This window comes from Hylaeus anthracinus, unplaced genomic scaffold, assembly GCF_026225885.1.
Source record: "Hylaeus anthracinus isolate JK02 unplaced genomic scaffold, UHH_iyHylAnth1.0_haploid 12001, whole genome shotgun sequence".
NCBI classification, from domain to species: Eukaryota; Metazoa; Arthropoda; class Insecta; order Hymenoptera; family Colletidae; genus Hylaeus; species Hylaeus anthracinus.
Genome location: NW_026534348.1, coordinates 21,625,494 through 21,650,404, shown reverse-complemented (window position 1 = coordinate 21,650,404; position 24,911 = coordinate 21,625,494). Strand labels below are relative to the sequence as shown.

At 33.2% G+C, this 24,911-nt stretch overlaps 2 protein-coding genes across 7 annotated transcripts in view; both read right to left on the bottom strand.

Annotated features, from left to right (window-relative positions):
- The window catches only part of LOC128891250 (uncharacterized), a 256,897-nt gene that overhangs the window by 152,182 nt on the left and 79,804 nt on the right, over positions 1-24,911 (bottom strand). The gene's annotated exons all lie outside the window — the stretch shown is intronic.
- On the bottom strand, positions 424-23,555 carry LOC128891296 (U8-agatoxin-Ao1a-like). Of its 2 annotated transcripts, none has more exons than XM_054150714.1 (3): positions 23,163-23,555; positions 4,848-4,926; positions 424-2,003 (listed from the first exon to the last, which is right to left on the bottom strand). In XM_054150714.1, exons 1-3 carry the CDS (start codon positions 23,242-23,244, stop codon positions 1,841-1,843), a joined length of 324 nt encoding a protein of 107 aa, XP_054006689.1. In that variant the 5' UTR covers positions 23,245-23,555; the 3' UTR covers positions 424-1,840. The 2 variants fall into 2 exon arrangements, with proteins under 2 accessions (XP_054006689.1, XP_054006690.1); XM_054150715.1 differs by having other exon boundaries at positions 424-1,976; positions 23,163-23,503.

Sequence of the window (24,911 nt, the reverse complement as noted above, 5' to 3'; positions counted from 1 at the left end):
ATCATTGAAATAAGGATCACCCTAGTGTACATATGTATGTATGTTACTAGTCAATTTATGCAAAATAATCAATATATGTACCAGCATTATTACGTTAACAATGCATGACTAATTCTATTTTATAATTATATTCTGTTTTTGTTTGAATGTTAGTAATGACGAATTAAAACAATAAAATTGCCCGCACATCTGTTGATTTCGCTTGGAAATTTCCTTGTCTTTCTACGCTAAAAAATAACAGGAATACAAGCGTATGGAATGAGTTGTCTAGTAAATATATAATATATATTATATTTTCATAATATATCGGTACATGTACATCCACCTTCCTATACGATACAATAACATCCATTGTTGTATTTGAAATGTATAATTAGTATGCGTAGACGTAGGGTAAGTACGTTTAAAATTCAATAGGAGAAATTTTCATTTTTTTCGTTTCCCGAGCACACATGTGTCTTGCGGCTCACGGTTCGGAAATTAACGTCACAATTTCAATTATTCTACGTTATCGGATCATGACCATCCCCGACAGTGATTAAGTAGGAATACTCTGTCGTCTGATTGAAAAAAGTGGCTAGAAAGAACACCAATCAGAGGACGGTGTATTCGGCAAATTTTACCGTTAACCATTTCTCCAAGAAATTATACAGCGTTTAATTACGATTTTCACCATCGGAAAAGATCATGTACCAAAACACCAGAGAATCGAGACTGACCGAAAATTTTCATCGTTTAATATCTACGTATTTTGCACGCTTCTTTTATACAATTTATTTTCATTCATCTTCGTGTACATCGACCAATTACGGACACGATTTACAGACCAAATACAGTCTCGTCGAATAACTTAAAATAGGAACTCAACGGAAACCAATTCCGCTTGCATTATATATATTAATAAAAACGTTAGTGTATAAATAATTACTAACTAACCGAATATAGCCGTGTAACCGAGTAAATTTGTACTTATAGAATGGAGACGTGTGTCAATTTAAATTACTCGTGTCGCTGCGTAAAGTACTTAAAATATAATTCACACTCGCGTTACATCGTTCTTTCGAGTCTACGATTCTTAGGTCGAAGATTTTTAGTTTCCGTAAGTCTTATCGCGATTCCCTTCCAAACACGTAGTCGCGTTTGTTTCTACATAGAAAAGAAAGAAGATCAATGGAACGTCAAAGAAGACGATGGAAACCTGGTTCACCTTTATTCCTTTGTGCTTCAATGGGGTTTCTTTATTCACAACAGATTGCGGAAGGCCTCAAAGTACAGATTAACTCGTAGAAACCGGAAGAAAAAGGGCGGAAACGACGGTACATATTGGACGTTTTGAAAAACAAGAAGATGGAAGGAAGAGAAATATTGATAAACAAAGGATCGTTATTCGAATATTGCACGCGAGGGAGCTACATATATACGATAGAATTGAGAGGAGAAAATAGAGGACAAATGTTGAACATCGTTGATATAATAAATGTCATAATTGAAACAACCGTGCAGAGAAAATGTCGAGACGATCTCAAAATTTATCAATGGACAAGTACACCCTCTCCAAACACGCGTTTCGAGGTTTGCTGTTGACAACCATTTTGATTCGTTCTTTCTGGAATTTTATTTTTGTTCTTCTTTGTGTGAACTCGAGTAGGCTGTTAGTTGGATATAATTTTGATTTGTAACGGATTGGTAGAGCTAAAAGGAAAGCACTCGACGATCATCCTGAAGCGCTTTTAACAAAAATGTCGTAGGATGATGAAAGCTGAAACCTCGAACGAATGAAAATAAAATGAAATCATATGAATTGTGCATCAGAGTATGTACGTAGCGTGGAAGATACTTCTTAGCCCCATTTCTGGAAGAAACCTACTCGCTGGCATTGGCAATTGGTGCCCCAGAGGTTGCATCTGCAGCTGGAACTGTTGCAGCAGTCCTTCGGTCGGTGGTCGCAATTTCCTCCCCGTTTTACGCAGGCCCGCCTAAACAGGTAGATCAACGAGGTACGTCTACTCGAGATTAGGGGAATCTAAACAATGCCTTGCAGAGACATCGAGGCATCGACACGGGGATAAGGAAAGAGATAACAGTAATGTCTTGATAAGTGAAACGATTTTTCCTCGAATAAGCGACGTACCCTCAACAAGTTTAATTTACTCCTAAAGAATAAATACACTTACTCAATGAAATATAATTGATTATTTACCAATTTTTATGTATAAATAAGAATGATAAATTTTCTTTCGAGTTCAAAGTCACATCAAACGAGGACAATGTTTGTATTTACAAAAATATTAAGAATTTTGAAACTAATAAATTTGCAAATCGAAAAATGGCTTATATCTAGCAATTCAAACGTTGTAATAAATAATTATTTGTTAATACAAAATATAAATAATTATTTGTTAATACAAAATATAAATAATTATTTGTTAATACAAAATATAAATAATTATTTGTTAATACAAAATATAAATATTTTCATTCTTATTATTGTATTGATAATACAGAGATTGAGCTGTTTTACTCTTGGAAGAATTCAAGGCACACAGGGTGATCCACTAGAAACAGAATACTTTGATATCTTTGCTATTTTAGTAATAGAATATATGTATATTAGTTTGTCTGGAAAGTCCGTGCCGATTTTTGGTAGTTGGTACACGTCTGTTTATATTGGAATGGTTGAAAACAATTAACATGGGTGCATCCCTTATAAAGGTGGAAAGGTCGTGGAATAAAATGCTATTTATATAATTCAATAAATATATATCAAAATTCAAATGTGCCTTTGAATTTTTTTTTAAAAATTGGTACGAACTTTCTAGACAACCCAATAATAGAAAAAATAAAGTAAAATTGTTTCCATACTAAGTTTAGTATTTACTTAATCTTCTTCATCAGTTCGGAGAATGAAAATATTAACTTATCGCGGTTCTTGTAGATCACGCTGTTGTATATGTACTTGGTGTCCGAAAAAAAATTCAAAAATTCACATAAAAAAATGTATCCATAGAAAAATTTTTGTCTTGCGATTTTCGAGTTTAGTACGCCAAAATACATAAGAAAAAAATTGTGGCATTGAATATACATTTTGGCTGTAAACTAGTGTAATTAGAAAGAAACAAAAATCCTATGCGTTACGGCCCGTGCAATAGGCTGAAAGAGAATGAGACAATGTATGTCAGACACACTACGCGTATCGTTACAACTATGCATATGACAGGGCGGCAATCATTTCAACAATTTTGTAATTGATATCATAAAATATTCCTTAAAAGTATCCTGTTTATTATTTCTTAAATGATATCTAGACATTGTTTATAAACACGTGCAGTGCGTCGCTCGATGGATTCTAACCAGAGGTGGGTAATATTTGTAAAGAAAATACTTTAAATACTATTTGAAATAATAGATTCTTCAGAATTCAAATAAAATAGCATTTCAAATGAGACATAAAATTTCGGCAAATAAAGTATTTTATTTTAATAAGATAAAACTTAAAATAAAATAATTAATTTTGGTAATCTATAAATAAAGAATCAAAATAAATATTTAATTTTGATAATCTAACACATCAAATAAAATATGTTTCATTTTAATAACATAAAGCATAAAATTCAATACTTTCCATCACTCATTTCATGAAGATTCTTATTGATAATTCTTAATAGAAGTATTCATTGCAGAACTACATTGAATGTATATTGATAATGCAGAGGAAAAGTACGTCGTCCGTTTTAAATTACCAAAATAAATATACTTTACACTATAATTTAGTGAAATAAAAATATTTTATTTGCTGATAATAAATTAAATAAATAAAATATTTCGAACTATGGCACAAATATTTTCAGTGTTTTTCAAATAAAATATTAGTTGAAATATTATATTAAACATTTTTTATAACAAATAAAATATTTTATTTTAAAAAATACTTGCATGATCTGAAATAAAATATTTATTTACTGTTTATTATTTAAAATACGTATTTTACCCAGCTCTGATCGTAACTTAGTTGTAAATAAGTAAAAAGAAACAAAACTGGCAATACGAAACGAACTAAATGTCACGTGAAGGTCAACATAGTGAACCTCGATGGAAGGTCAATTTCTGGAACGAAACCATTAGTTACTTTCTCCGTTTCATTTATCTACAAGTCCTTCGTTTCATTTATCCAGAAAATACTGTACTGTCTCCCTATGGGAAAAGGAACAGCTACACTTCTCAAATCAAGAAACGTACAAATTTCTTAATTCGGAACACGCAACAAATAGCAACAACAAATTATCTATGAAGTTTACATCTTTGAAGGCATATTTATTGCAATGGGTTGTAATTTCTTAGAGAAGTATCGAGTTGAAAAATTATTTTACTACATGTATGATCATTCATCAAATTATTAGAAACACCGAAAAAAAGGAAATTGTTCTGTTTTAAAATAATATAAGATCCATTCACATGTTTTTAAAACCTTGTGTTTTCTTCAATATCGTGAACAATTTTTATATTTCGAAGTTTATTCTTGTATTTCAAAAACATGTAAATTATTTTCATCGATATTGACGAAATTTGCATTGACTAACCTTAACATTGAATGATTTGACTCTCTCTAGTATCATCAATGTCTCTTTCACCATGTCAAACGTATTAAATAAGTCATCACTTGTTTTTTTTAAATTCATTATGGAAACACGACATTAATTCGCATAAGATTAATTTTCTAAACCAACAACATGCGTAGATACGTATTACAGAATAAGAACTTAGAAATTAGAAGTAATTGGAAATTATTACAAAGGAAGGGAGTAACACATTGCATTAGAAAGAAACGAAATGTAGTAACTAATACTCACTTTTCTTGAGCTGCTCGTATCAAATTATCCAATGCGTTGTCTGCATAATCGGAGTCTGCAACCTGCAATGCGTCGTCGTCTGCAATGCAGAAATACATATTATACATCAATATCATTAAATTATAATAATTCATACTAAATTATTCGCATTCGTTAAATGAATCCTAATTTTAATCGAACAAATTAAGTTTGGGTTTCCATCAAGACTTGCTTCTCGACCTTCTAACCTTACTTCTATAATTTTTAATATATTGTTATTTTTTCAAATTATTCATACGTAGCGAAGAATAAACAAAAATGGAACACAATTCATTACTTCATCTGATAGTTGCTGTATTGAGATTCAATAGTGTATCACAACTAGAGCATTGTTAGAAAAGCGAAGCAGAGCTAATTACAATTATTTTAATAGTGAACCGAACTACAAAATCGTAATATAGAGAACAATTCAGTCCATCGTACATTCCATAAAATTTTAATAAAAATCGTGTATGTTGTTCGTGTAACAAAGAAATTTTTTTGATCGAGCATAGAGTGATCATCATGCGGTGTCTGAAACGACAGCTTGTGCTTCATAAGAGAGATAAACAAAAACAGAAAACCCTTTTATTGGATACCTGTAATTAGCAACAGCATAGACTAGCACTACACTACACTACTTTTATTACTTGTAGTTTTTTATGGGGATCTCCTATTCTTTTTTTGTAATTTATTTGATAGTACTCCTTTTCGTCTTCGACTTTTTTGAAATTTTCTATAAGTCCTATTTCTTCGGAATAATGACATCCAGCTAAAAATTACTACAGCACGCTTTACCGGAATGTAAAGCGGATTACTCGCGACTCGGATTCACTTAAGAAGATACTATATCCTCGAGGTCAGAGGAATCGTGTTCTTACGATTCACGTCGGTATCTCGTTCATTTCGTCTACCAGTAGTCGCTTGGTTACCTTATTCGCAAAAAGATTGTATCACATTATTTAACGTAATGTTGATTGCTTTTCTTAGATTAAAATTAATATCTACAGTTTAATTTGTTTTAGCATTTATATTTATTTTGTAATAAACATTTGCCAGAATTAGGTCAATTAAGATTGCTTAACTTAAAATTAATATACACACTCCAATTTTCGTTTAAGTTTATAATTATTGATAATTATTTAAAATGTTAGCGACCGGTAGATACATTGATTTTTCGGAGACATTTGATCTGCCGTTGTTTCGGTCAATGAGCGGTTCTCGAAAGGTGGAGACAGCTGAGCGGGCCGAGTGGCGACAAATTATCGGTGGCTCCAAAACGAATATCCAATGACCGATACGTTACCATCGGTAACGCATGAATGGGGCAAGCAACCTGACGTTGCATTGCTATGATTGGTGATATATGCCATATTATATTAAACATTAGAATAAATGTTCTAGAAAGATCTGGCCACGGAGTGGGGAAGGCTCTGCCTTCTGGAAAGAGGACCGTGTTGAAACACACGGCACTTACCCCAGAACTTTTGAACAAAACGAACATATATTTCTTGCTCAAATAATTTAAAACTAATATTTCTAACAAATATATGTTAATTATAAGAAGAATAAACAGAAGGATACTTTGCAGACGATAAATGATTTTTAAAATCATTTATATGAAAATAAAATAAAATAAAGTAAAATAAAGTAAAGTAAGGTAAAGTAAGGTAAAGTAAGGTAAAGTAAGGTAAAGTAAGGTAAGGTAAGGTAAGGTAAAGTAAGGTAAAGTAAAGTAAAGTAAAGTAAAGTAAAGTAAAGTAAAGTAAAGTAAAGTAAAGTAAAGTAAAGTAAAGTAAAGTAAAAATAATTTATAATTAAATATTATTCAAATTTAGATAAGACATCATCTTTTTTAACTTGGACATAATACAAGTTTTTTAATTTTCAATATTTGATCTTAAATTTTATTTTTGTGTTTCTCTTTTCTTTCGTATTCGAATTTACATTCTGCATACAGTTAATATTTAATTATTTCAGTACGTTGTGCCGGAAAATATTACATAGTTTTAGTTATTTTACCTCCTGTTACAATATTTATATTTGATAGTATATTACACTGTACAAAAGAATCCATGGAAGTCTTTTTAATATACTTTAAACAAAAACAACAATGCCATAAAAGCAATATTATGAAAATAGTAAAACCCGTTGAAATTATAGCTCGACGAACCACTTTTCATTCTCTACTATCTCATATTCATTGAAACCGAAAGAAACAAAGAGCAATAAACTGTTCATTTGTCTGTTAATATTCACCGTAACTAAAGTTTCGTAGTTCGTCATGTTCGTTTTATGATCTTTCAGCTATCTTTCAATATTCCAAGAAACAAACTGAGAGTCAACTGCTTGAACAAGCCAAATATAAAGGCTCTAAATTTTTCCATCATTTCAATAACAGGATGTCCTGAAAAATATAGTAATTGCAGCTATAGAATTATCGTTTTCGTAATAGTGAGTCAAGAATGTACAATACAATTTCGTTTAACCATTCCTTGTTTCTTAAACAAAATGGTTCTGAAAATTTTTTGAATGCGCATGTGCCTACGACAATTGAATATCCCGTCTCACTATTCCACATTAATTCTACTTATGTTACTTTATCATGTTGTGATTACACTATTTTCTACATAATATTAGCAATTTAAAATAGATAACATCACGCAAATATTAATATTACGCTGATATAAACAACGGCAGATCAGCTGTCTCCGAAAAATCAATATATCGACCGGTCGCTAACATATTATAATTATCAATAATTATAAACTTAAACGAAAATTGGAGTGTGTATATTAATTTTTATTACGCTGTTAAACCCTAAATTGGATTATCACCAATATGCACATGTTTATGCATATTAACGCTAGAACTATATTGGCTTTATAAACATTATCTTATATAATATACAGTGTACTTAGAATCTAAATAACGGTTGCAAATATACTTCGTGTCTTTTCAGAAACTTAAAGATTATCATTAGCGGAGAAATGTTAGGTTTGTACAGAAATATGTCTATCGAGTACGGTGGGAAGAAGCCTTTGTCACATAATTTCTTAATCATTTATGTTCTACCGAGATCGAGTAGTGGACATTGCCATATGACATGGTTCAAGTCTTGTTCAGGGTAGTCACATAGACACTTAGGACTGGAAGCAAGATTAACTTTATATAAGGAGGAGGCTAGCTGTACATGGTTAGCTCGCATTCTGTTGACTGAGGTCACAAATTCCCTAGGAAGACGTTTACAGACAAACCAAGGAGTTTCTTATTGAAATGATGGAAAAATTTAGAGCCTTTATATTTGGCTTGTTCAAGCAGTTGACTCTCAGTTTGTTTCTTGGAATATTCCCGAAAGCTATAAGGAAAATCGGCGTAGGGAACCAGGATTTCAGGCGATGCTTCAAGGTGTAAAGCTTCTTTTGCCAAGCTGTCCACATGTTCATTGAAACAGATACCAGTGTGAGCCGGAATCCAAAAAAGAAAAAACCTGGTAACGCTGCAAGAACTTTCAACAATAAGTTTCTTAATATCTATAAGAATGGGGTTAAGTTTGGTGCTTAAAGAACTCATAGTGAGCATACATAGAGCACTTAGACAATCGGAATAAATGTAAACATTCTCATAGGAGAGTTCCGAAGCGTGCTTCAAGGCGCACTTGATTGCAATACATTCTGCAGAGAACGTAGAAAAATGCTTGTTTAGGCCTACCAGAGACGATACATTTAGTTCCGGAGAGAAGAAAGCTGCACCAATCTCCTCTGTTTGATGATTGCGGCTTCTATCAGTAAAGAAGGAGATTGAACCTGGGGGTCTACTGTCATAGTGCCTTAGGAAACTAAGATTGGAATGAGAGGAATTTTTGATTGAGTATCCGAGTTTAGTGTCACTGTAGAGCAAAGAATATGATAGTCATGTAGAAAGAAGGAAAGTTGCACCCTGTGCTTAGAGCGGTTATTTCAGGAAGAAGAGGATTGATTAGAGTAGGTAGCATAGCACGGGAGTGTTGTAACAAGTCATTCCAATGATAAGCTGTAGAAAGTTTCGTTATTAAGTTAAATAGGTCTGAACCAGTAATGGAGAGTTTCTTAAGAAGAAACTTTTTGCCTAGCAGGGTAGCCCTGTCATGTAAGAACCAAGTTTTGGATTCGGCCAGAAGAATGTTAGTGGGAGTAGAAATTCGATATCCTAAGGCAGTACGCAGAGCAGCAAATTGAATTCTCTCGATTCTAAGGAGAAGGGAATCGGATTTGGATTTAGAGAAGTAAATAAAACAATTATATTCTATAATGGAACGTATTAAACACTTGTAAAGGCTCAGTATGCTCTTTAATGTTTAATTGGTAATCGAAGGTAATACCAAGAAATTTTACACTTGGACTGGATGGAATAATACAATTTTCAACATTAATGACGCAGGAACCAGGTAATATCCCCTTTTTGTTGAAATGAACTAGAACAGTCTTATCGGGAGATAGGGATACACCCAGTGAGCTTAGTTTATCGCTAATCTGAGAGATAGCCATTTCCATGGACTTTTTGGCTAAGAGAGGAATAGAAGCACGGATAATGAGAGCAATATCGTCAGCATACTGCGTTATGAGAGTATTGCTAATCAGCCCTTTCGCGATACTTGTAACATAAATTATATACAGTAAGGGACTAAGCACTCCTCCCTAAGGTACACCCTTAAAAACTTTTCTTGTGATAGAACAGGCAGAATCTAGGACAAAGGTGACATCACGTTCGAAAGTCAGGAAGGTAACAAATTTCGCGATGTTGCCGGGGCAGCCTAGTTTGATAAGTTCTTGAATCAGGATGTCGGGTAGAACATTGTCAAATGCACTTTTAACATCCAAAATTGTGGAAGGCTTCTTCAATTGTTACAGTGAGTAGAGCAAGATTGTCTGAGCAGGACTTGCCAGTTTTAAACCCGTATTGTGAGGGAGGAACAAATTTATAGATTCCAGCCACCATTGAAATCTCGACTTAATCATCTTTTCCATAATCTTGCAAAGACATGATGTAAGCGAAATGGGTCTAACGCCACCGCAATCTCGCTTGTCAATGAAGAAGGTAGTACTAGCCTTCCATGTCAAAGGGAATTTACTGTTTAAATATATTTCGTTATAGAGATCAAGTAATATGAGTCTCATCTTAAGAGGGAGATGAGTAACAAGACAGTACTCTATTTTGTCGGGGCCGGGGGAAGCGTTAAGACTGCAACTAGAGAGAGCAATATTAAACTCTTGAAGACTAAAAGAAAAGCTCAGAGAATGATTGTTCGGGTGTTTATTGAAGTTTGAATCAACTGGAACCCAACAGGGACTGAGTTTGTTAATTGCATCCTCAATTTTAGTGACGCGATCGGCCGAATTTGATGTTTTGCGGTTAATGTTGGCCCACTTATTCTTCAGGATTTTATATTTGTCCCATACATATGTCGGATCGGTATTAAGATTAATATTTTCGGCTAAAGATCGGAAATAACTGATCTTTCTTTTCCTGATATATCTACAAGCAGCCGCCGTGCGTTTTTTATATTCAACGATGTCAGATAGATGATGCGAAAATCTCCATTTTTTAAGAGCTGCCTTTCTAAGACGTATTAGTTTGGAGCATTCATTATCCCACCAGGCAACAGGGTTCCTATGGCTATTGAAAAATTGTGTCTTTTTAGTGGAAGTACACTTATTAATTGTTTCAGTAATAGTTTTATAGAAATAACTGTATTTGTCAACAGTTTCGAGAGCCAGAAAGTCAGGTTGGAGGAAGTTAGTGTAGTTCTTCTCCATTAGTTGGTAATATAGAGACCAATCAGTTTTCTTTGAGGTTAGACGAAGGTTGTTTTTAATGTACAAAGTTTTTTCGGGAATATATCTTCGAAGACTGTAAGTTTTATTTTGTCATAAATGTTCGGAGATGCAAAAATTACGTAGAAATCTACGTGAGTGGACGTATAATCGTTAATTAAAATTAGGTCTGAGTCAACTAAGGAATTAAGGAGTCTAGCACCATGGAAGTCATTGTGGGAGCAGTTCCAGACCGTGTGATGAGAATTGAAGTCTCCAAAAATTAGGCACAGACCAAGAGCACTGATTGAAAGAAAAAGTGAATCCCACTCGGATTGAGACACGCTAAAACTGAGAACCCTGTAACATCCCGCCAGGACAATTTCTGGTACTACTCCGTGTATTTTAACTACACCAGATTCTAAATTATCGGAGATATTGCACAAACTGTGAACAACAGTATGAACAACAGAACAACACCTGTAAACACACCTGAGTACAGCAAATGTTTTTGTAATTTTTCTGTGGAGTTAAGTAAGCCCCTAGAATTCCAGAAAACAGCACTAAGTTCCATTTTAAGAGTGGACTTGCTGTTAGAATGATCCATGGTCCTAGTTGAGTGGCAAAGAAGCGGGATCCTTTAAGAGTCTGGAGTCTTCAAGGGTCGAAGAAGAGGAGTCCATATCAGTCGAGGAGGAAGAGTCGTACTTGATTGAAGGATCCTCATGCCACATTAGGTAGAGTTCAAGCTTTTTAATGATTCTTGTGACTCTGTTTTTGATAGATCTCTCGGTAAGACTAGTGTAAATGTCCCGGAGCTGGCGAATGAGACGCGAAAAGTCATCAGTGTATAGTTGAGCCAGATGGATAAGATTCGAATTGCCCTTAGCTTTGAGTAAAAATTCACTGAGTTGGGTAAAGTTCAATACGTATGCGTCCGAATGGAGAGATAGCATTTCTTTAATTGGATTTAAAGCCCGGTCTATATCTTCCGGATTAGATGGGGTTTCCGTAGTTTCCTGTTTCCTTTTCTTTCTACATGGAGTGCATGAGGAGGGTTTCACAAAATTCGGAGTATCTTCTTTGGGTGTTAAATGTACTGTTTCCTTGGAAGGAGAGTCATAAGATGAGTTGAGTTCCGGGAGATTGCTAGTCGAAGCACTAGAAGAAGTAGCAGGTGATGAAAGCAGTCTTTTCTGGTTTAGATGCTTAAAATAAGGCTGTTTTTGTACATTGTTTTTCGGAGTTAATTGTTATAGATATTGATATGAAATTTGTTGGGCTTAATAAGTACATTCTCAAAGTACATAAAAAAATTTTGTTTATTTATTTTCATTACTGTTTATACTCAACAAATACAGGCAAACGTAACTTCTCTCAAAGTAAGTACATATGTCGCTGGCGGTGTTAATATTAAATTAACGGTTCATCTGAAACGAAAAAATCAGAAATATTTAGATTGGGTATGACTGTGGCTCTCGCGGGTACTACGACAATTAATATTTATTGATAAATAACAAAATGGTGAAGATTTAAAGAAATAAAACAAAAAACGAGGTTTTTTTTATTGTTTTTGGCCAAGAAAATATAGCAACAAATAAAATTGTAAGACAATTCTATTACCCGCCGAAGCTATTCGTGTGTAGAATATGTTGTTAAAATTTCATTAGGATCGGTTCAATGGTTCTGGAGTAATCACTGCCGCCGACCGACAAAACATAGTTTTGAGAAAAATGCGTTTAAAGTTTTTTCAATGAAAATTCATGAAACACCCTTACCTTAACTTTCAACGATGCCTGCACCATACAAAGTGCCTTCCGCATCTTCGAAATTTTCACCAAACAATGACTTTTATTATTATTTAGTGTTAAACTTCTTTTAATTATGAACTAAAATGCGCCCTCGACAGTAAATTGTTCTTAACGCTTTTCATTATTTTTATCACTATGTGGAACCGTATTTAAAGCCACATCACGTTCACGAGAACTCTTCTCGGAGAAAATAATGAACTACTCGCGAGAAACCTTGACCAGGATCTGTAAATCCACTTTCCACCTTTTCCTCGAGGCTGAATATCATCAGTTTCCATGAAACACTACTATAAATTACCATAGCACGAACTTTCGTCTCCCATTAACCGTTGAGAACAAATATTAGCATGGCTTGCAGTGCCTCGGAGCGAAAAAAGCGTCGAGAAAATCAATTTTGTTATTTATCGGGAAGCCAGTTTACTTTATATTTAACAGTCTGAATGTGGGCATGCACATAACCCATAAATACATATGAACAATTCAGAAAATCCACCATGAGTCGACCTCGTAATTAATGAAGTCAAAACAAAAATTGAGTTAGCTGACCAAGTGTTTAATTTCAAAAAATTCGAGGATCTGTATTTTTATTGCTTCTGTTGCAATGTTAGATAAATGGAAAATTAAATATTGCCTTATTTAATACTATCCAAAAGTGACAAATATTTAAATAATGGACGTTTTGGTCTCACCAGGTTCCATAATATCTTTCAAGAAAATATACAATTTTAATATATGTAGTATAATAATAATTGTAACGTAAATACTAATTTCTTTAATATCACGTTTATATACAACTACTTGTAACTAATACGGACACTGTCATTACAGACAATACGTATTATTATACGTATATGCAAATGTAGAACAATATTTTGTTCTATCTTAGCAATAAAGTAATTATTCTCAATTATATTCTATAAAAATTATAATTAAAATTCGTAATTTTATATCAAAGGAACTACTTTCTCTCACTATTACTACACTTTAAATTATACGAGTGAACCTTGTGAATTTTTAAAAAGTCTAGTGTAATTATTAGACTGCGGATCTTTATGCAAAATAAAATCTTCGCGAACGTGCCTACAAAAATTGAATCTAAATAGGAATTTATTTTATTCTGCAAATATTATAACATGAACTTTACTTTCAATCTTTTTAAATGCATAAATGCATAAAGATCCGCAGTCTAGTAATTATAATATTTACAGATATCGAAGATGATTTAAAGCTAAAAGTCGAAATGTATATAATAAGTAAGTTAATACTGGCTATTCGAATTACATAATTCCAATCTGCACTTTAAAATATCTTAAGTGATTCTTTACATATTATTTAATATTTTTTTGCATTAGTATAAGTTACATTTACTTTTACATATTATTTAATATTTATGTATACAAATGTAAGTTATATTTTACTTTTATACTGTGCTGTAGCACAGCAACTGTGCTTATAGTTGACGAAAATTATCAATACTATATATTTAAAACATTCATTAATAATCAGAACGATAAATCTTGAACTCGCATTACTTTTAAATAATTCTTTCGTATCAAGTAACGATTTATATGATTAATCCAAAGTAATATTTTTATACACTGCAAATACTCTGAAAGTATTCCCCATATCCTCCGACACAATCAAGGTTACAAATTTGATGTCGACTGTTTGAAGTAAAAGCTCGGATTGATTGGATCACGGATGAATTATGATTAGTGAGTGAGGATGTGTCGAACAACACTCTGCCGAGGTATTCATCAATTCGTCGAGGTTGATCCCTGACAAGATTATCGAGAGCCAGACGCACCCATAATGACAAATTCTTTATTTTCCTTCCTGCATTTTCTTAGTCGTTAGTATTCCTATCAGCGACCGCTGGAATTAACGTAATCCAAAGTGCTAGGCATTTCTCCTTCGCCCTTACTTTCTGTCGACAACATCCTGCCCTAGGGACATCGTCGATGTTTCAATATCCTGGCCTCTTGGCGTACCATCTTCGTCGTAGAATTATGAAATTTTCCCCTAGGCCACTGGTTTAGAGGTATCGTGAAATTGTTTAGATTCCCCTGCAACAACTATGTTAATCTTACGACCTTCTCAGGCATTCAATGTGGCATATTGTACATTTTCATGTATCTTCTCAACATGTACACACCTCTCCATCGTTCATATACACTGCGGTGCATAACTATAGCATCACTGATATTTTTAAGATTTTTTAAACTTAAAAGAAAAATTCAAAGAAAGTAGTTGGATAATATGAAAAAGCGATGTAAATAATTAATCTCAGAGGAAATCTACTAAAGTAGTCTAAGCATATATCGATATAAAGTCGAAAAACATTATAGAATCGGTGCAAAACTATAGTCACCTTCATTTTCATCACACTTCAAGCGTATTTGTCACAAAATTTTCATCTAATTCAGAGTTTTATTTATTAATTAATACAATACTACGCGGTAAATATCTTACTGAGAAAGAGCAAGGCGAAATTTTAGCTTATAACAAGCTAGAACTGGGAATTAGGGAAATTGCACGTAAACTTGAGCGATCCCCTAAAGTAATATCAAATTTTTTACGTAATCCGTCGAAATATGGCGAAAATAAGAAAGGAGGTTCTAAGAAGAAACTGTCAATCGCAATGACTTCGAAAAAATATTAAAATTGCACTAAAATGTATGAAATAATTTCTAGTTAATTGATATGAATACTCAACAGTTCTAGATATAATTGGTTAAAAGTATGAAATAATTTCTATTTCCTTTATATTAGATTATGTTAAATAACCTTTTCGAAGAACCATATGTCCAAATATCACACACATTAAATGAAACAAAAAATTTAATAAAGAACACAGCAAGAGAAATCTGGAACCAGGAATGGATGAACATGTCACCAACGAATCTACGAAGACTGCAAGTGGCACTATCAACATTGAAAATTTGCCACAAAAATCTGACTCATTGTTACAAAATAACAAAATCACAGCCACCATTATGCAACTTTTGCGACGAACCTCTTACAGTTAAACCTCTTACAGTAAATTTAATTGAAGAATGTCAGGAAATACCATATCGATCGAATTGAGTTTAAATTTGTAAATAGTATGGAGACAATCCCTAACAATAGGAGCGAATTTCTCAAATTGGTAAATATATTAATAAAATATATAAAATTAGAAATGAATAATAATTAAATTGTAGTCATTGACGTGGTCACTAATAACCTTGTAGTTGATGTGGCCGTAAATAAAGTAATTAACAAATAAAAAGTTCAAAATATATTTAAATACAAGTAATTGATATACATGATGTATGTGTCCATATGTCTGGCTATTTCATTCTTTCTAAATCAGCCAAAAATTTTATGAGAATTACTGATTAAAAATATTTTAGAAAGTTTAATTCTTGGGAAGATCATGATTTTAGCTACCACGCACCCAATGTATCAAAATTTATATGACCATTGTTGTGCATATTTAAAAATATAAAAGTTATAATCGGTGAACAAATATTAAAAAAAAAAGAAATATACATGTCGAATTGAGTAACCCCCTCCTTTTCGAAGTCGGTTAAAATATATCTAATTGTCGCCAGGTCTCGCGTGAAGAAATCGATCCATTTTTTCTCAGTCAAGAAAGAACAAATGTTTGAGAATAAATAAAAAGAGTGTGGTGTCAACGTAACACTTTCATTTCTTTGTAAGCTATAATAATACTAATTGCCACCCACGAAAAGCACAAGTGGGCGTTGAATAAAAGCCCCTTTCTCGAAAGGTCGCACCACAAACAAACGCACAACTTTCGTTGGAAGCTTGATAGCTTCTGGGATTTTCTTGTTTCAAGGAACAACGGGGAAGGAATTATTTTCGAACGCAACGAGAATCTCTGTTTATTACGTGATTTAAATCCACGCGAAACGTGTCGACCCATAAATTCCGCGTACACGCTAATAAGAATGTCGTGTTATTACGGGATTCCGTTCACGCCCACATGGACGGGGGAGTGGATCGAAACCACTTCGTTACTATATTCTGGAAGAATAATTACAATACTGATGGATTTTTAAATTTGAATTATCGCAAAAGTGTATTGCAAACGTTTCAAGTTTCAACCCTTTGTATTTATAGTCCTCTTCAGTTTATTGAACAATACTCTTAACAGTCACGTTTTAACTAGCTGGTTATTGTTGCTCGTTCGCTTAATTCATATAGCTATTCATGTTTATTTTGTGTGCGACCCTTTACGGCCCACACAAGGAACTAACCGATTTCCGATTACAAGGCCATCTATCGCGAATAAAAAAAATGTTTGAAACTAGTGTTTTGAAAAGGTCTCGTAGCCAGCTTGCACAGTGCATGATAAGAAATGAGGTGTTCCATTAAAAAAATCATGTTTACCTTGACGTGACTTTGATCGGTCCTTTGAAGGTCAAACGGACGCGATCGTTCAATAGAATTTTTGAAACCCTAAAACATATCTCTAAACCATTTTTCTTACAAATGTTCCATTTTGGAAATATTTGTCTGTTTCCATACTTTTGGGCCACCCTGTATGTATATATACATGTATTATATACGCATAAATATAATAATTATAATAATAATAATAATAATAATAATATATGTATATATATTATTTATTTCCGTTTAGTTATTCACTCATAAATTTATATTTTCCGATCTAGATTGCGTTATTGAGTTAAGTTTTCTTTAAAAAACTAAAAAACTACTGGACCGAATTAGAACAAAATCTAATCAGCTCTAGGTTAGATTGATACACATCGATCGCATCATCGATCATTTTAATCTCGCTATTAGTTTTTTAGAAAACGTTACAAACACATACACACACGCGCGCGCGCGAATAATTTGTTGGAAGTAGGCTAAAATTACTCCGATGACCTTGAAACATGGAAATCTGCTAAAAAATCGATTTTTCATTTTAGGGGCAAATACAATAACTTCCCTATAAATCGGGAAGTTAAATAAAATGAAAATGATTTTTATTTTACAATAGTCTGACTCTCTTTGTACGAGACCTGTTTAAATAAGTGTACACTAACATATAACTCGGAGAAAATGTCAGAAAACTATTATCAGAGAAAATTAATCAAGATTAACACGAAAAACTATCGTTACGATCTTATAACCATCCATTAGTATTGCAAAAGTAATATTAGGTTGTCCCAAAAGTTTCTTTCGTTTTATTAATAATTAATATATACACAATATTGTATGTTTTACGTTATATTACTGAATTGTGTACGATTCATTTCGCTTCATTACTGTTACAGCATCAATGTCTAAAAAATTAAATTGTCTATTTATATAAACACTGCCACAGAAAATAATTGAATGCAACTCACGAAAGAAACTTTTGAGACAACCTAGTACTTTGCATAAATAAATAATATATAAGAAAATCGAATTTATTGATATCAACCTCTAACCTCCTACTAGATATTAAAGATCCATATTCACTATCTCTTATTCGACAAATTCTTTTTAATATTATAGGGTACGATAGGCTTTGCGGGGCTCATCGTGTATAATGTATTTCTGTATACATAGAGGAAATGCTAAAATTTAAACAATGAAGTACATAACAATCAGTACTTTGCATTAGAAAATCTTGAAGTCCTTTTGTTGGTGATATGTTTAATATATTCTTTCGAAATAAATATCCTCTTATTTACATATTCAACGTTACTTGATGTAAATTATACAAAAATACTCTTCGGAACTACTGGTGAAAAACGTTTTAATAAATTTAATCGTTGGAAGAATCGCGAATAACTAGAAATATTTTTATTTTAAACAGCGAATAATCAGTTTTATGTGTATGCATAAATACAGTGTATTCATTTGCATTAAAGTGAAAGCAAGTAGAATAAATGTTGTCTTGGTTTGCCTACCTTACGTCAAATGTTTCATTAATAAATAAATAATTATGACAATAGAGGATAAACGATTCATTTAAAATATGCCACGTAATTATTATTCAAAATTTCAGACGATGTTCGTGTTTCTTCAAGTCGTAATCTTACAAAAATATTCAACAACACTGTTCTGTGTAATGCAATTTAAAGCATTGTTGAGCTTAATCACATAAGCTGAGCGTACATACTCATATATATATATATCGATAGTATGAACTTGACATTCGGCTCACGACCAGTTACATCCTCTATAATTCGACGAAGGAACATGCACCAAACATATTCAATTGAATCCTCATTAAAATTCACTCGAAGCACGTGCGTTCTAGTTCGAACGTCGACGAACTTCTATAATTCACCAAACTCGTTTAAGTAAGTACACTCGATGTCACACTTTGTTGAATGTTTCCGCGCTACAAAGTCCCGACACGACCCAGAGAAACCGTTCAAGTTGATTAAACACGCGTTCAATTAAATCAACCCCCTTTAAGGTCGTTTGCCAGTTCAAAGTTGGTTTCATCTTCTTCGCAATCGTCCCCATTGCGTAACGTGTATCTATTGAATGAGTTGAGAAATCTCGTGGCAACCTGTTGATACTTAATAAAATACTTTAAAAGCAATCGTGCAGAATTAAGGGAACTTCCTGTTCGGAGAAAATGTAAATTTCCATAAGAAAATACTTTGGCATCGTAAAATATAGCCGTCTTCAATTTTCAAAGAAATAATTATTGAAGAAAGAATTTTATTTTGATAGATTCACCTATATTTTGAATATGGTTTTATAACATTTTTAAAGAAATAGTTACTCAAAGAACGATTTCATTTCAGTAGTCAGATTAAAACACAATACTTAAAACACCTTGCTTACGATATCGTCTTAAATTTTCAGAAAATAATTATTTTAGGAAGAGTATCATTTTCATAGACTCTCACCGAAAGACTCCTAAAGTTTTCAATGAAAAAAGCAGAAGAAAATATCATACTGTTAGTAACATTCTAAAATACAATGCTTGTCGCTTTAAAATTTTCATTAAAATTCACATTTACAGAAGAGTTTCACTTGAGAAAAATTATAGTCAAATACAGTTCTTGGTCTTTACAATTCCAAAAAAAAATAATTTAATTTTAATAAATCCATCATAACATGTAACTTATGACATTCTTAATTTGACATTCATCATTTTTAAATAAATATTAATTGTTCAAAGAACAATATACACATATGTATGCTTAACAAATTATGCTAAATAAGAGTCGACGTGCCCCTCGAATTTTTAAAAAAGTCGTTGCTCAATTCTAGAGGAAGATTTCATTCGAAGCCTGTCTGCTGTCAGTATCAATACACGTAAAATTTGTTGATCGATGCATTTGTTCGAAACGATAAATTATGGAATAACTCGATGTATCATGTTAATATCTTCTAATAACATTGTTGCGAGTGACAGCAGTTGACGTTTCGGTTAACCGCGGAACAGATCCGTCAACCAAGCATCTGACCAAGCACAGGTTCGTACCACTAGACGTAATCCGCAGTCTGACGCGATATGCCTTCTCCACTACCGAACTGGCAATTTAACCCTTTGCACTCGGAAAGCTGACTCTCAGTCACCGCTAGGTTTTCTTCAGGTGTAATTTCTTTGGAACTCCAAGTGTCATGAAAATGATTGTCGTTGAGGCAAAGGTGACCCAATTCGCAACTCTCAAATTAGAGATCTCATTTTCGAAGTCAATATAATGTTAGCATTCGTGGCAATAGAACGCTAAGAAAGCATCTCGAGTTGCTGGTAGATACCAGAAAAAAAGGCCTCGAGTGCAAACGGTTAAACGTTAAGGTAGTTGCTCCATGAATTTATCTAATGGAGGATTTTAACAAAAAGTTCATTGTTCTTTGATTAGGTAATCGTATGAGTCTATTTCGGTTGAAATTGACCAACCCAATTTTATGAAAAACGATATCAAAATTTTGTAATTGTAACGCAGACCCATATAGAACAGATTTTCGCGTGAATTTTTTTAATTTAAATCAAAACGCGCTGATAGCACTTGCTAACAATTTGATACGTTATAAAAACCGAAATTGAAAAACATTTTAAAAAAATAACAATTATTGACCACACTGTTGCTGAGATATAATTTATTAAAATCTAAAACTGAATGTAGAGAAGTTGCGCGGTAACAATCAGTATTATTGCCACAATCATTTCTTAAGTATTACGAATGTATACATATATGTAGATATACGTATTGATATATTATGAAAGCAGTAACGCTGTTCTTTAACAAGAGTTTCCAATTGGTAATTTTTCGCTACTTGTATACAATATTTCGAAACAATTACCTTAAAACATTGCTAGTATAAAGCGTGGAGCAATACATCAATTTTAAATTTAATTGTACAAAATATAAGGAATTTCAAATGTATAAAACGTAAATGTTTCTTCTACGCGTGTTGAAATTCTTTGATTCGTTCTGAATAAATGTGTCAACTACCATCATTCGTATTACAAGTCAGCTATTGTTAACAATATTTTAAATATTCAGCGACGTTAAGGAAGTTTTAAATAGTTATATTGCTGATTCTGATATAGATGAATGCAACTTATAAGATGAAGTGTTGATAGTATAATCAATTTTGTTTGTATAGACTATATCTTATCAATCTTCACTATTATTGTATTCTCTAATTTATTTCCTATTTTTATGTTACTGTATCTGCTTTCGTCATTTGTATTAATTGTTAATTTTTTTAATTTTATATTTATATAGGTTATGTCATTATGATTCTTGCAAAGCACAATGCACAAGAACTTGAACGAAAAAGGTAACGTAGCATGCAATACCAAGAATTGAATAATAAATTTCACGTAAATTATACATACACAGCGAAAGCTAATATTTGTCTTGAAACAAGCATCTGATGAATTATAAATATATTTTAAGCGTTTCAAATCTGTACCATTTAGGTCATCTTCAATAAGACAGAATAGAGAACATTAAGAAAATTAAGAAACATCAGTTAAGATAAAAAAAATGTTCACGATAATATGGCTCTGTTATGTTTTAGCGAAGAGAACCTCATTGATGTGAAATTGAAACGCTTAAAATGTATTTATATTGAATCTTCTACTCCGTAATGTGAAAATCCCGGTAAAATTGACTGAAGAAATTTTATGAGATATTTCCATGATTTGTTTTACGGAGACAATTAGTATCTTTACAGATTCAACTACTTATTGTTTAATTTGAATATCAATTAATCCTCTGTTAAGTAAAAGTTTCTTTTTTTGTAAAATAAAATAAGATTCGTGGAATAAACGGATCGAACGTATAGCGATTGTGTAGGTAGCAAAAATGTGCAACGTAGTAGTCAATAATCACTGCTCTAATAACTCCGATGCAACAGAAGTAACGCAATGCATACTTAATTTACATTCTCGTGTATAAATACTTGAATAGAACAAGGAAGAAAGACTCGAAGCATTTTACAATAACAATTCTTATTGTATAGTTATAGTTTCTTTGCAATTGTTTTGCTCGAAGGTCTCAGTAAAGAAGGAATAGTCTACCGTTACCGAGTAGACGGAGAGCTGGCTACGAAAATCAGAAATGATAAGGTGCAACGAAAATTTGTATCTAAAAACACTCCTTACTAGATAACAAAGACCATAGCGCTGCAGCTAGAAGGCGCTCCCGGGGCTGGAAGCGTAGGCGAGCGGTCAAACATGTTAATTTTTAATCAAAATAAAATCTTTGAGTGCAGCCCTGAAATTTTGTGTAGTTATAGTTTTTAACTGTAGAAATCCCGTAAAGCTATTGCTAGAAGTCTAGGTCGGGGCTTAAACGTTGCCAGAAGTCGATAAATTTGTAAAAAAATTGTTTAAATTTTAATGCCAAGGTGCAGTTCTGGCGAATTCGTTTCCATATTATTTATCGCTTAAAAAACCGGGATAACAATTGCCAGAAGACAGAATGGTAGCTAAGTACATGAAAAATGATAATATCGTCATAAGTTAGTAAACAGGAAAGCAATTCTTTAAAATTTAAATAATAGGGTGCAAATATTGATTATGCCAGCGACGAAGATGTCAATGATGAGTCAGATTGTCAATGCTCATAAAAACTTATTTCACCCTGTATTATATTGATTTTTAAGTTACACATAATAAAGATTTAAAACAAAATTATAATTAATGTAATTATTTATACTTATCCTTCTTTTGTATACTCCTTACTTATTTATACTTCATAAAAAGTTTATGATCCATTAAACACGATTCGATTTTATTTATTGCATAATTTATTTACTCTTCAATTCAATAATTTGTATTGTTCTTTTTCGTAGCCAGCTCGTAGACTATAGTATTATACGTTTAATTTACAACGAATAACCGATTAATTAATTTGTTCACTTTGTTGTTGAAATGACGATCATCTAATACTACGAATTTGCGACATCGAGGAAAGTCCATATGGAGAGGATTTTGTCATATTGGATAAAGTATTTTCAAATAAACATAAGCAACTTAACCGAGTGTTTCCATTCTTTATCGACAATTTTTGAATGGAAACTGAATCGTAACGATCCTGATACGATAAAGACATATTATTATACTATTATTGTTATAAACAATGAAACAGCTTTCGAAGAAATGCTTAAAAAGATGTAAAATCTATTCTAGTGTGTATGTACCGAATCACCTCAACAATAAAATCAAGCCAGAGAGAAAGCTTTAAAATGATCGATGGACTACTCACCTTCGTCGAAGTAAGGGCCACCGAGGGTCCTATCGGCAAGGAAGACCAGGAAACAGATCAACCACAGTACGGAGGACTTCATGACTCTTGTTCACTCGTGGACTTGTCTCTTCTCCTCTATGCCCGGGGTCCAAAGATCGGAACACGTCTCGTCTGTTGGCTCGAAAAACGGAACAATCCTCGTGAACGGGTCGCGTATACCCTTTCTTGACCGTGGCCGGGGTGCAAGTGAGGTTTCCACGTCGGTCCGATAGCTTATATAGACGCGGGGGAGGCGTGGCGACTCGCCCCCACGAGGACCTCGATGCGGAGGGTGAGACGAACTCCTGGATAAGACTTCAACAAGATTCCACGGTCGTTCGTGGTGTCTGTACACCGTGTTGGTGGTTTCAACCGAGACATCCACCGCGGTGATGCGCGACAAGGGGTGAGGGAAGGATGATTCTTTCTGAGAACGATGCGAGCCACCGCCACCGCGAATACAGTGGCCGCCACCCTTGCCACGAGCAACTGGTTGCGAAGCAACTAGTACCCTCGCTGTGCCTTTCGCCGATTATGTAGCCTTATCAAGCCTGATTGAATTACACTCCCAGACAAAAAGATAGCACGTCTGTGTTAAGATTATGCTAGCGTGGAAACTCTGAGTTATATGTAAAATGTACCTTCTACGAATATGTAAACATAACATAGATTGACTTTACTTCAATGAGTTCCCTTAGTTCGAAGAGAAATTCAGTGAGTAACTTTAATATTCGGACACTATGAGATTTTTACATTATCACATCATAACTTCGTTTCTAACAAAACAAGCAAAAACGTAATCAAGTATTATATTAACGTATATGTTTAGTAAACAATAGTATAAGTTTTATTTACATAACTTACTGTAGTTGGTAAATAACACGATTTAAACAAAATATTGTCTGATTTTTCCGTTACTTTAATATTCGGACACTTGGTAGTGTAGCACCTTTTCTGAGTGTTTACGCAGAGTTACTTCGAGTTTAGAATAAGTGTTTGTTTACAAACACAGTCGACTGTTCGGATGATACTAATAAGCTTTATTTCATCAGTTATTCTTCGATAACCGTTACGTGCACGTGTATAATCCCACGCAAAAGCAATACCACGTGTAATATACGACAACTTGTGATTTTTCACACTGCAAAGGGGAAATCATGTAGACAAATTGTTGCCATACTCAACATGGGTAACAGTACAGTGGCAAATATTATTAAACGGTTCAAATACGAGGATCGTCTAGACTCTATACCCCAAAAGGGCCAACCGAACAAGTTGGATGCACGTGATAAGACGAAACTAATAAGAAAAATGAAGAAGGATCCTTCACTCAGTGCACCAAAATTAGCAACAGAGCTCTTAAACGAGACTAGGAAGAAGGTACATCCCCAAACAATCCGCAAGAGCCTTAAAAGATAGTGATTACAATGGAAGAGTAGCTAGGAAGAAACCGTATGTGAATGAACAGAATCGAAAGAAGAGATGAAATTTTGCTAAAGAATTTGTTTTCAAGGAAGAAACATGGTGGAACGATGTCATTTTTACCAACGAAAGTAAATTTTTCATTTTTGGATCAGATGGACGAAGAATGGTGTGGTGTAAGAAAAATGAAGAATTAAAATTTTCAAATCTAAGGCCAACTGTAAAGCATGGAGGGGGTAGTGTGCTTGTCTGGGGCTGTACATCCACATATGAGCTGGACGAATTAGTTTTTATTGACAATATTAT

Bases quoted from the DNA above. Each gene is read 5' to 3' on its own strand.
- LOC128891296 (XM_054150714.1), bottom strand. From the start codon at position 23,244: ATGAAGTCCTCCGTACTGTGGTTGATCTGTTTCCTGGTCTTCCTTGCC. The intron at 4,927-23,162 runs GTGAGTAGTCCA...TCTGCATTGCAG, and splicing joins TGGCCCTTACTTCGACGAAG to ACGACGACGCATTGCAGGTT. The intron at 2,004-4,847 runs GTGAGTATTAGT...AATCTCGAGTAG, and splicing joins ATACGAGCAGCTCAAGAAAA to ACGTACCTCGTTGATCTACC.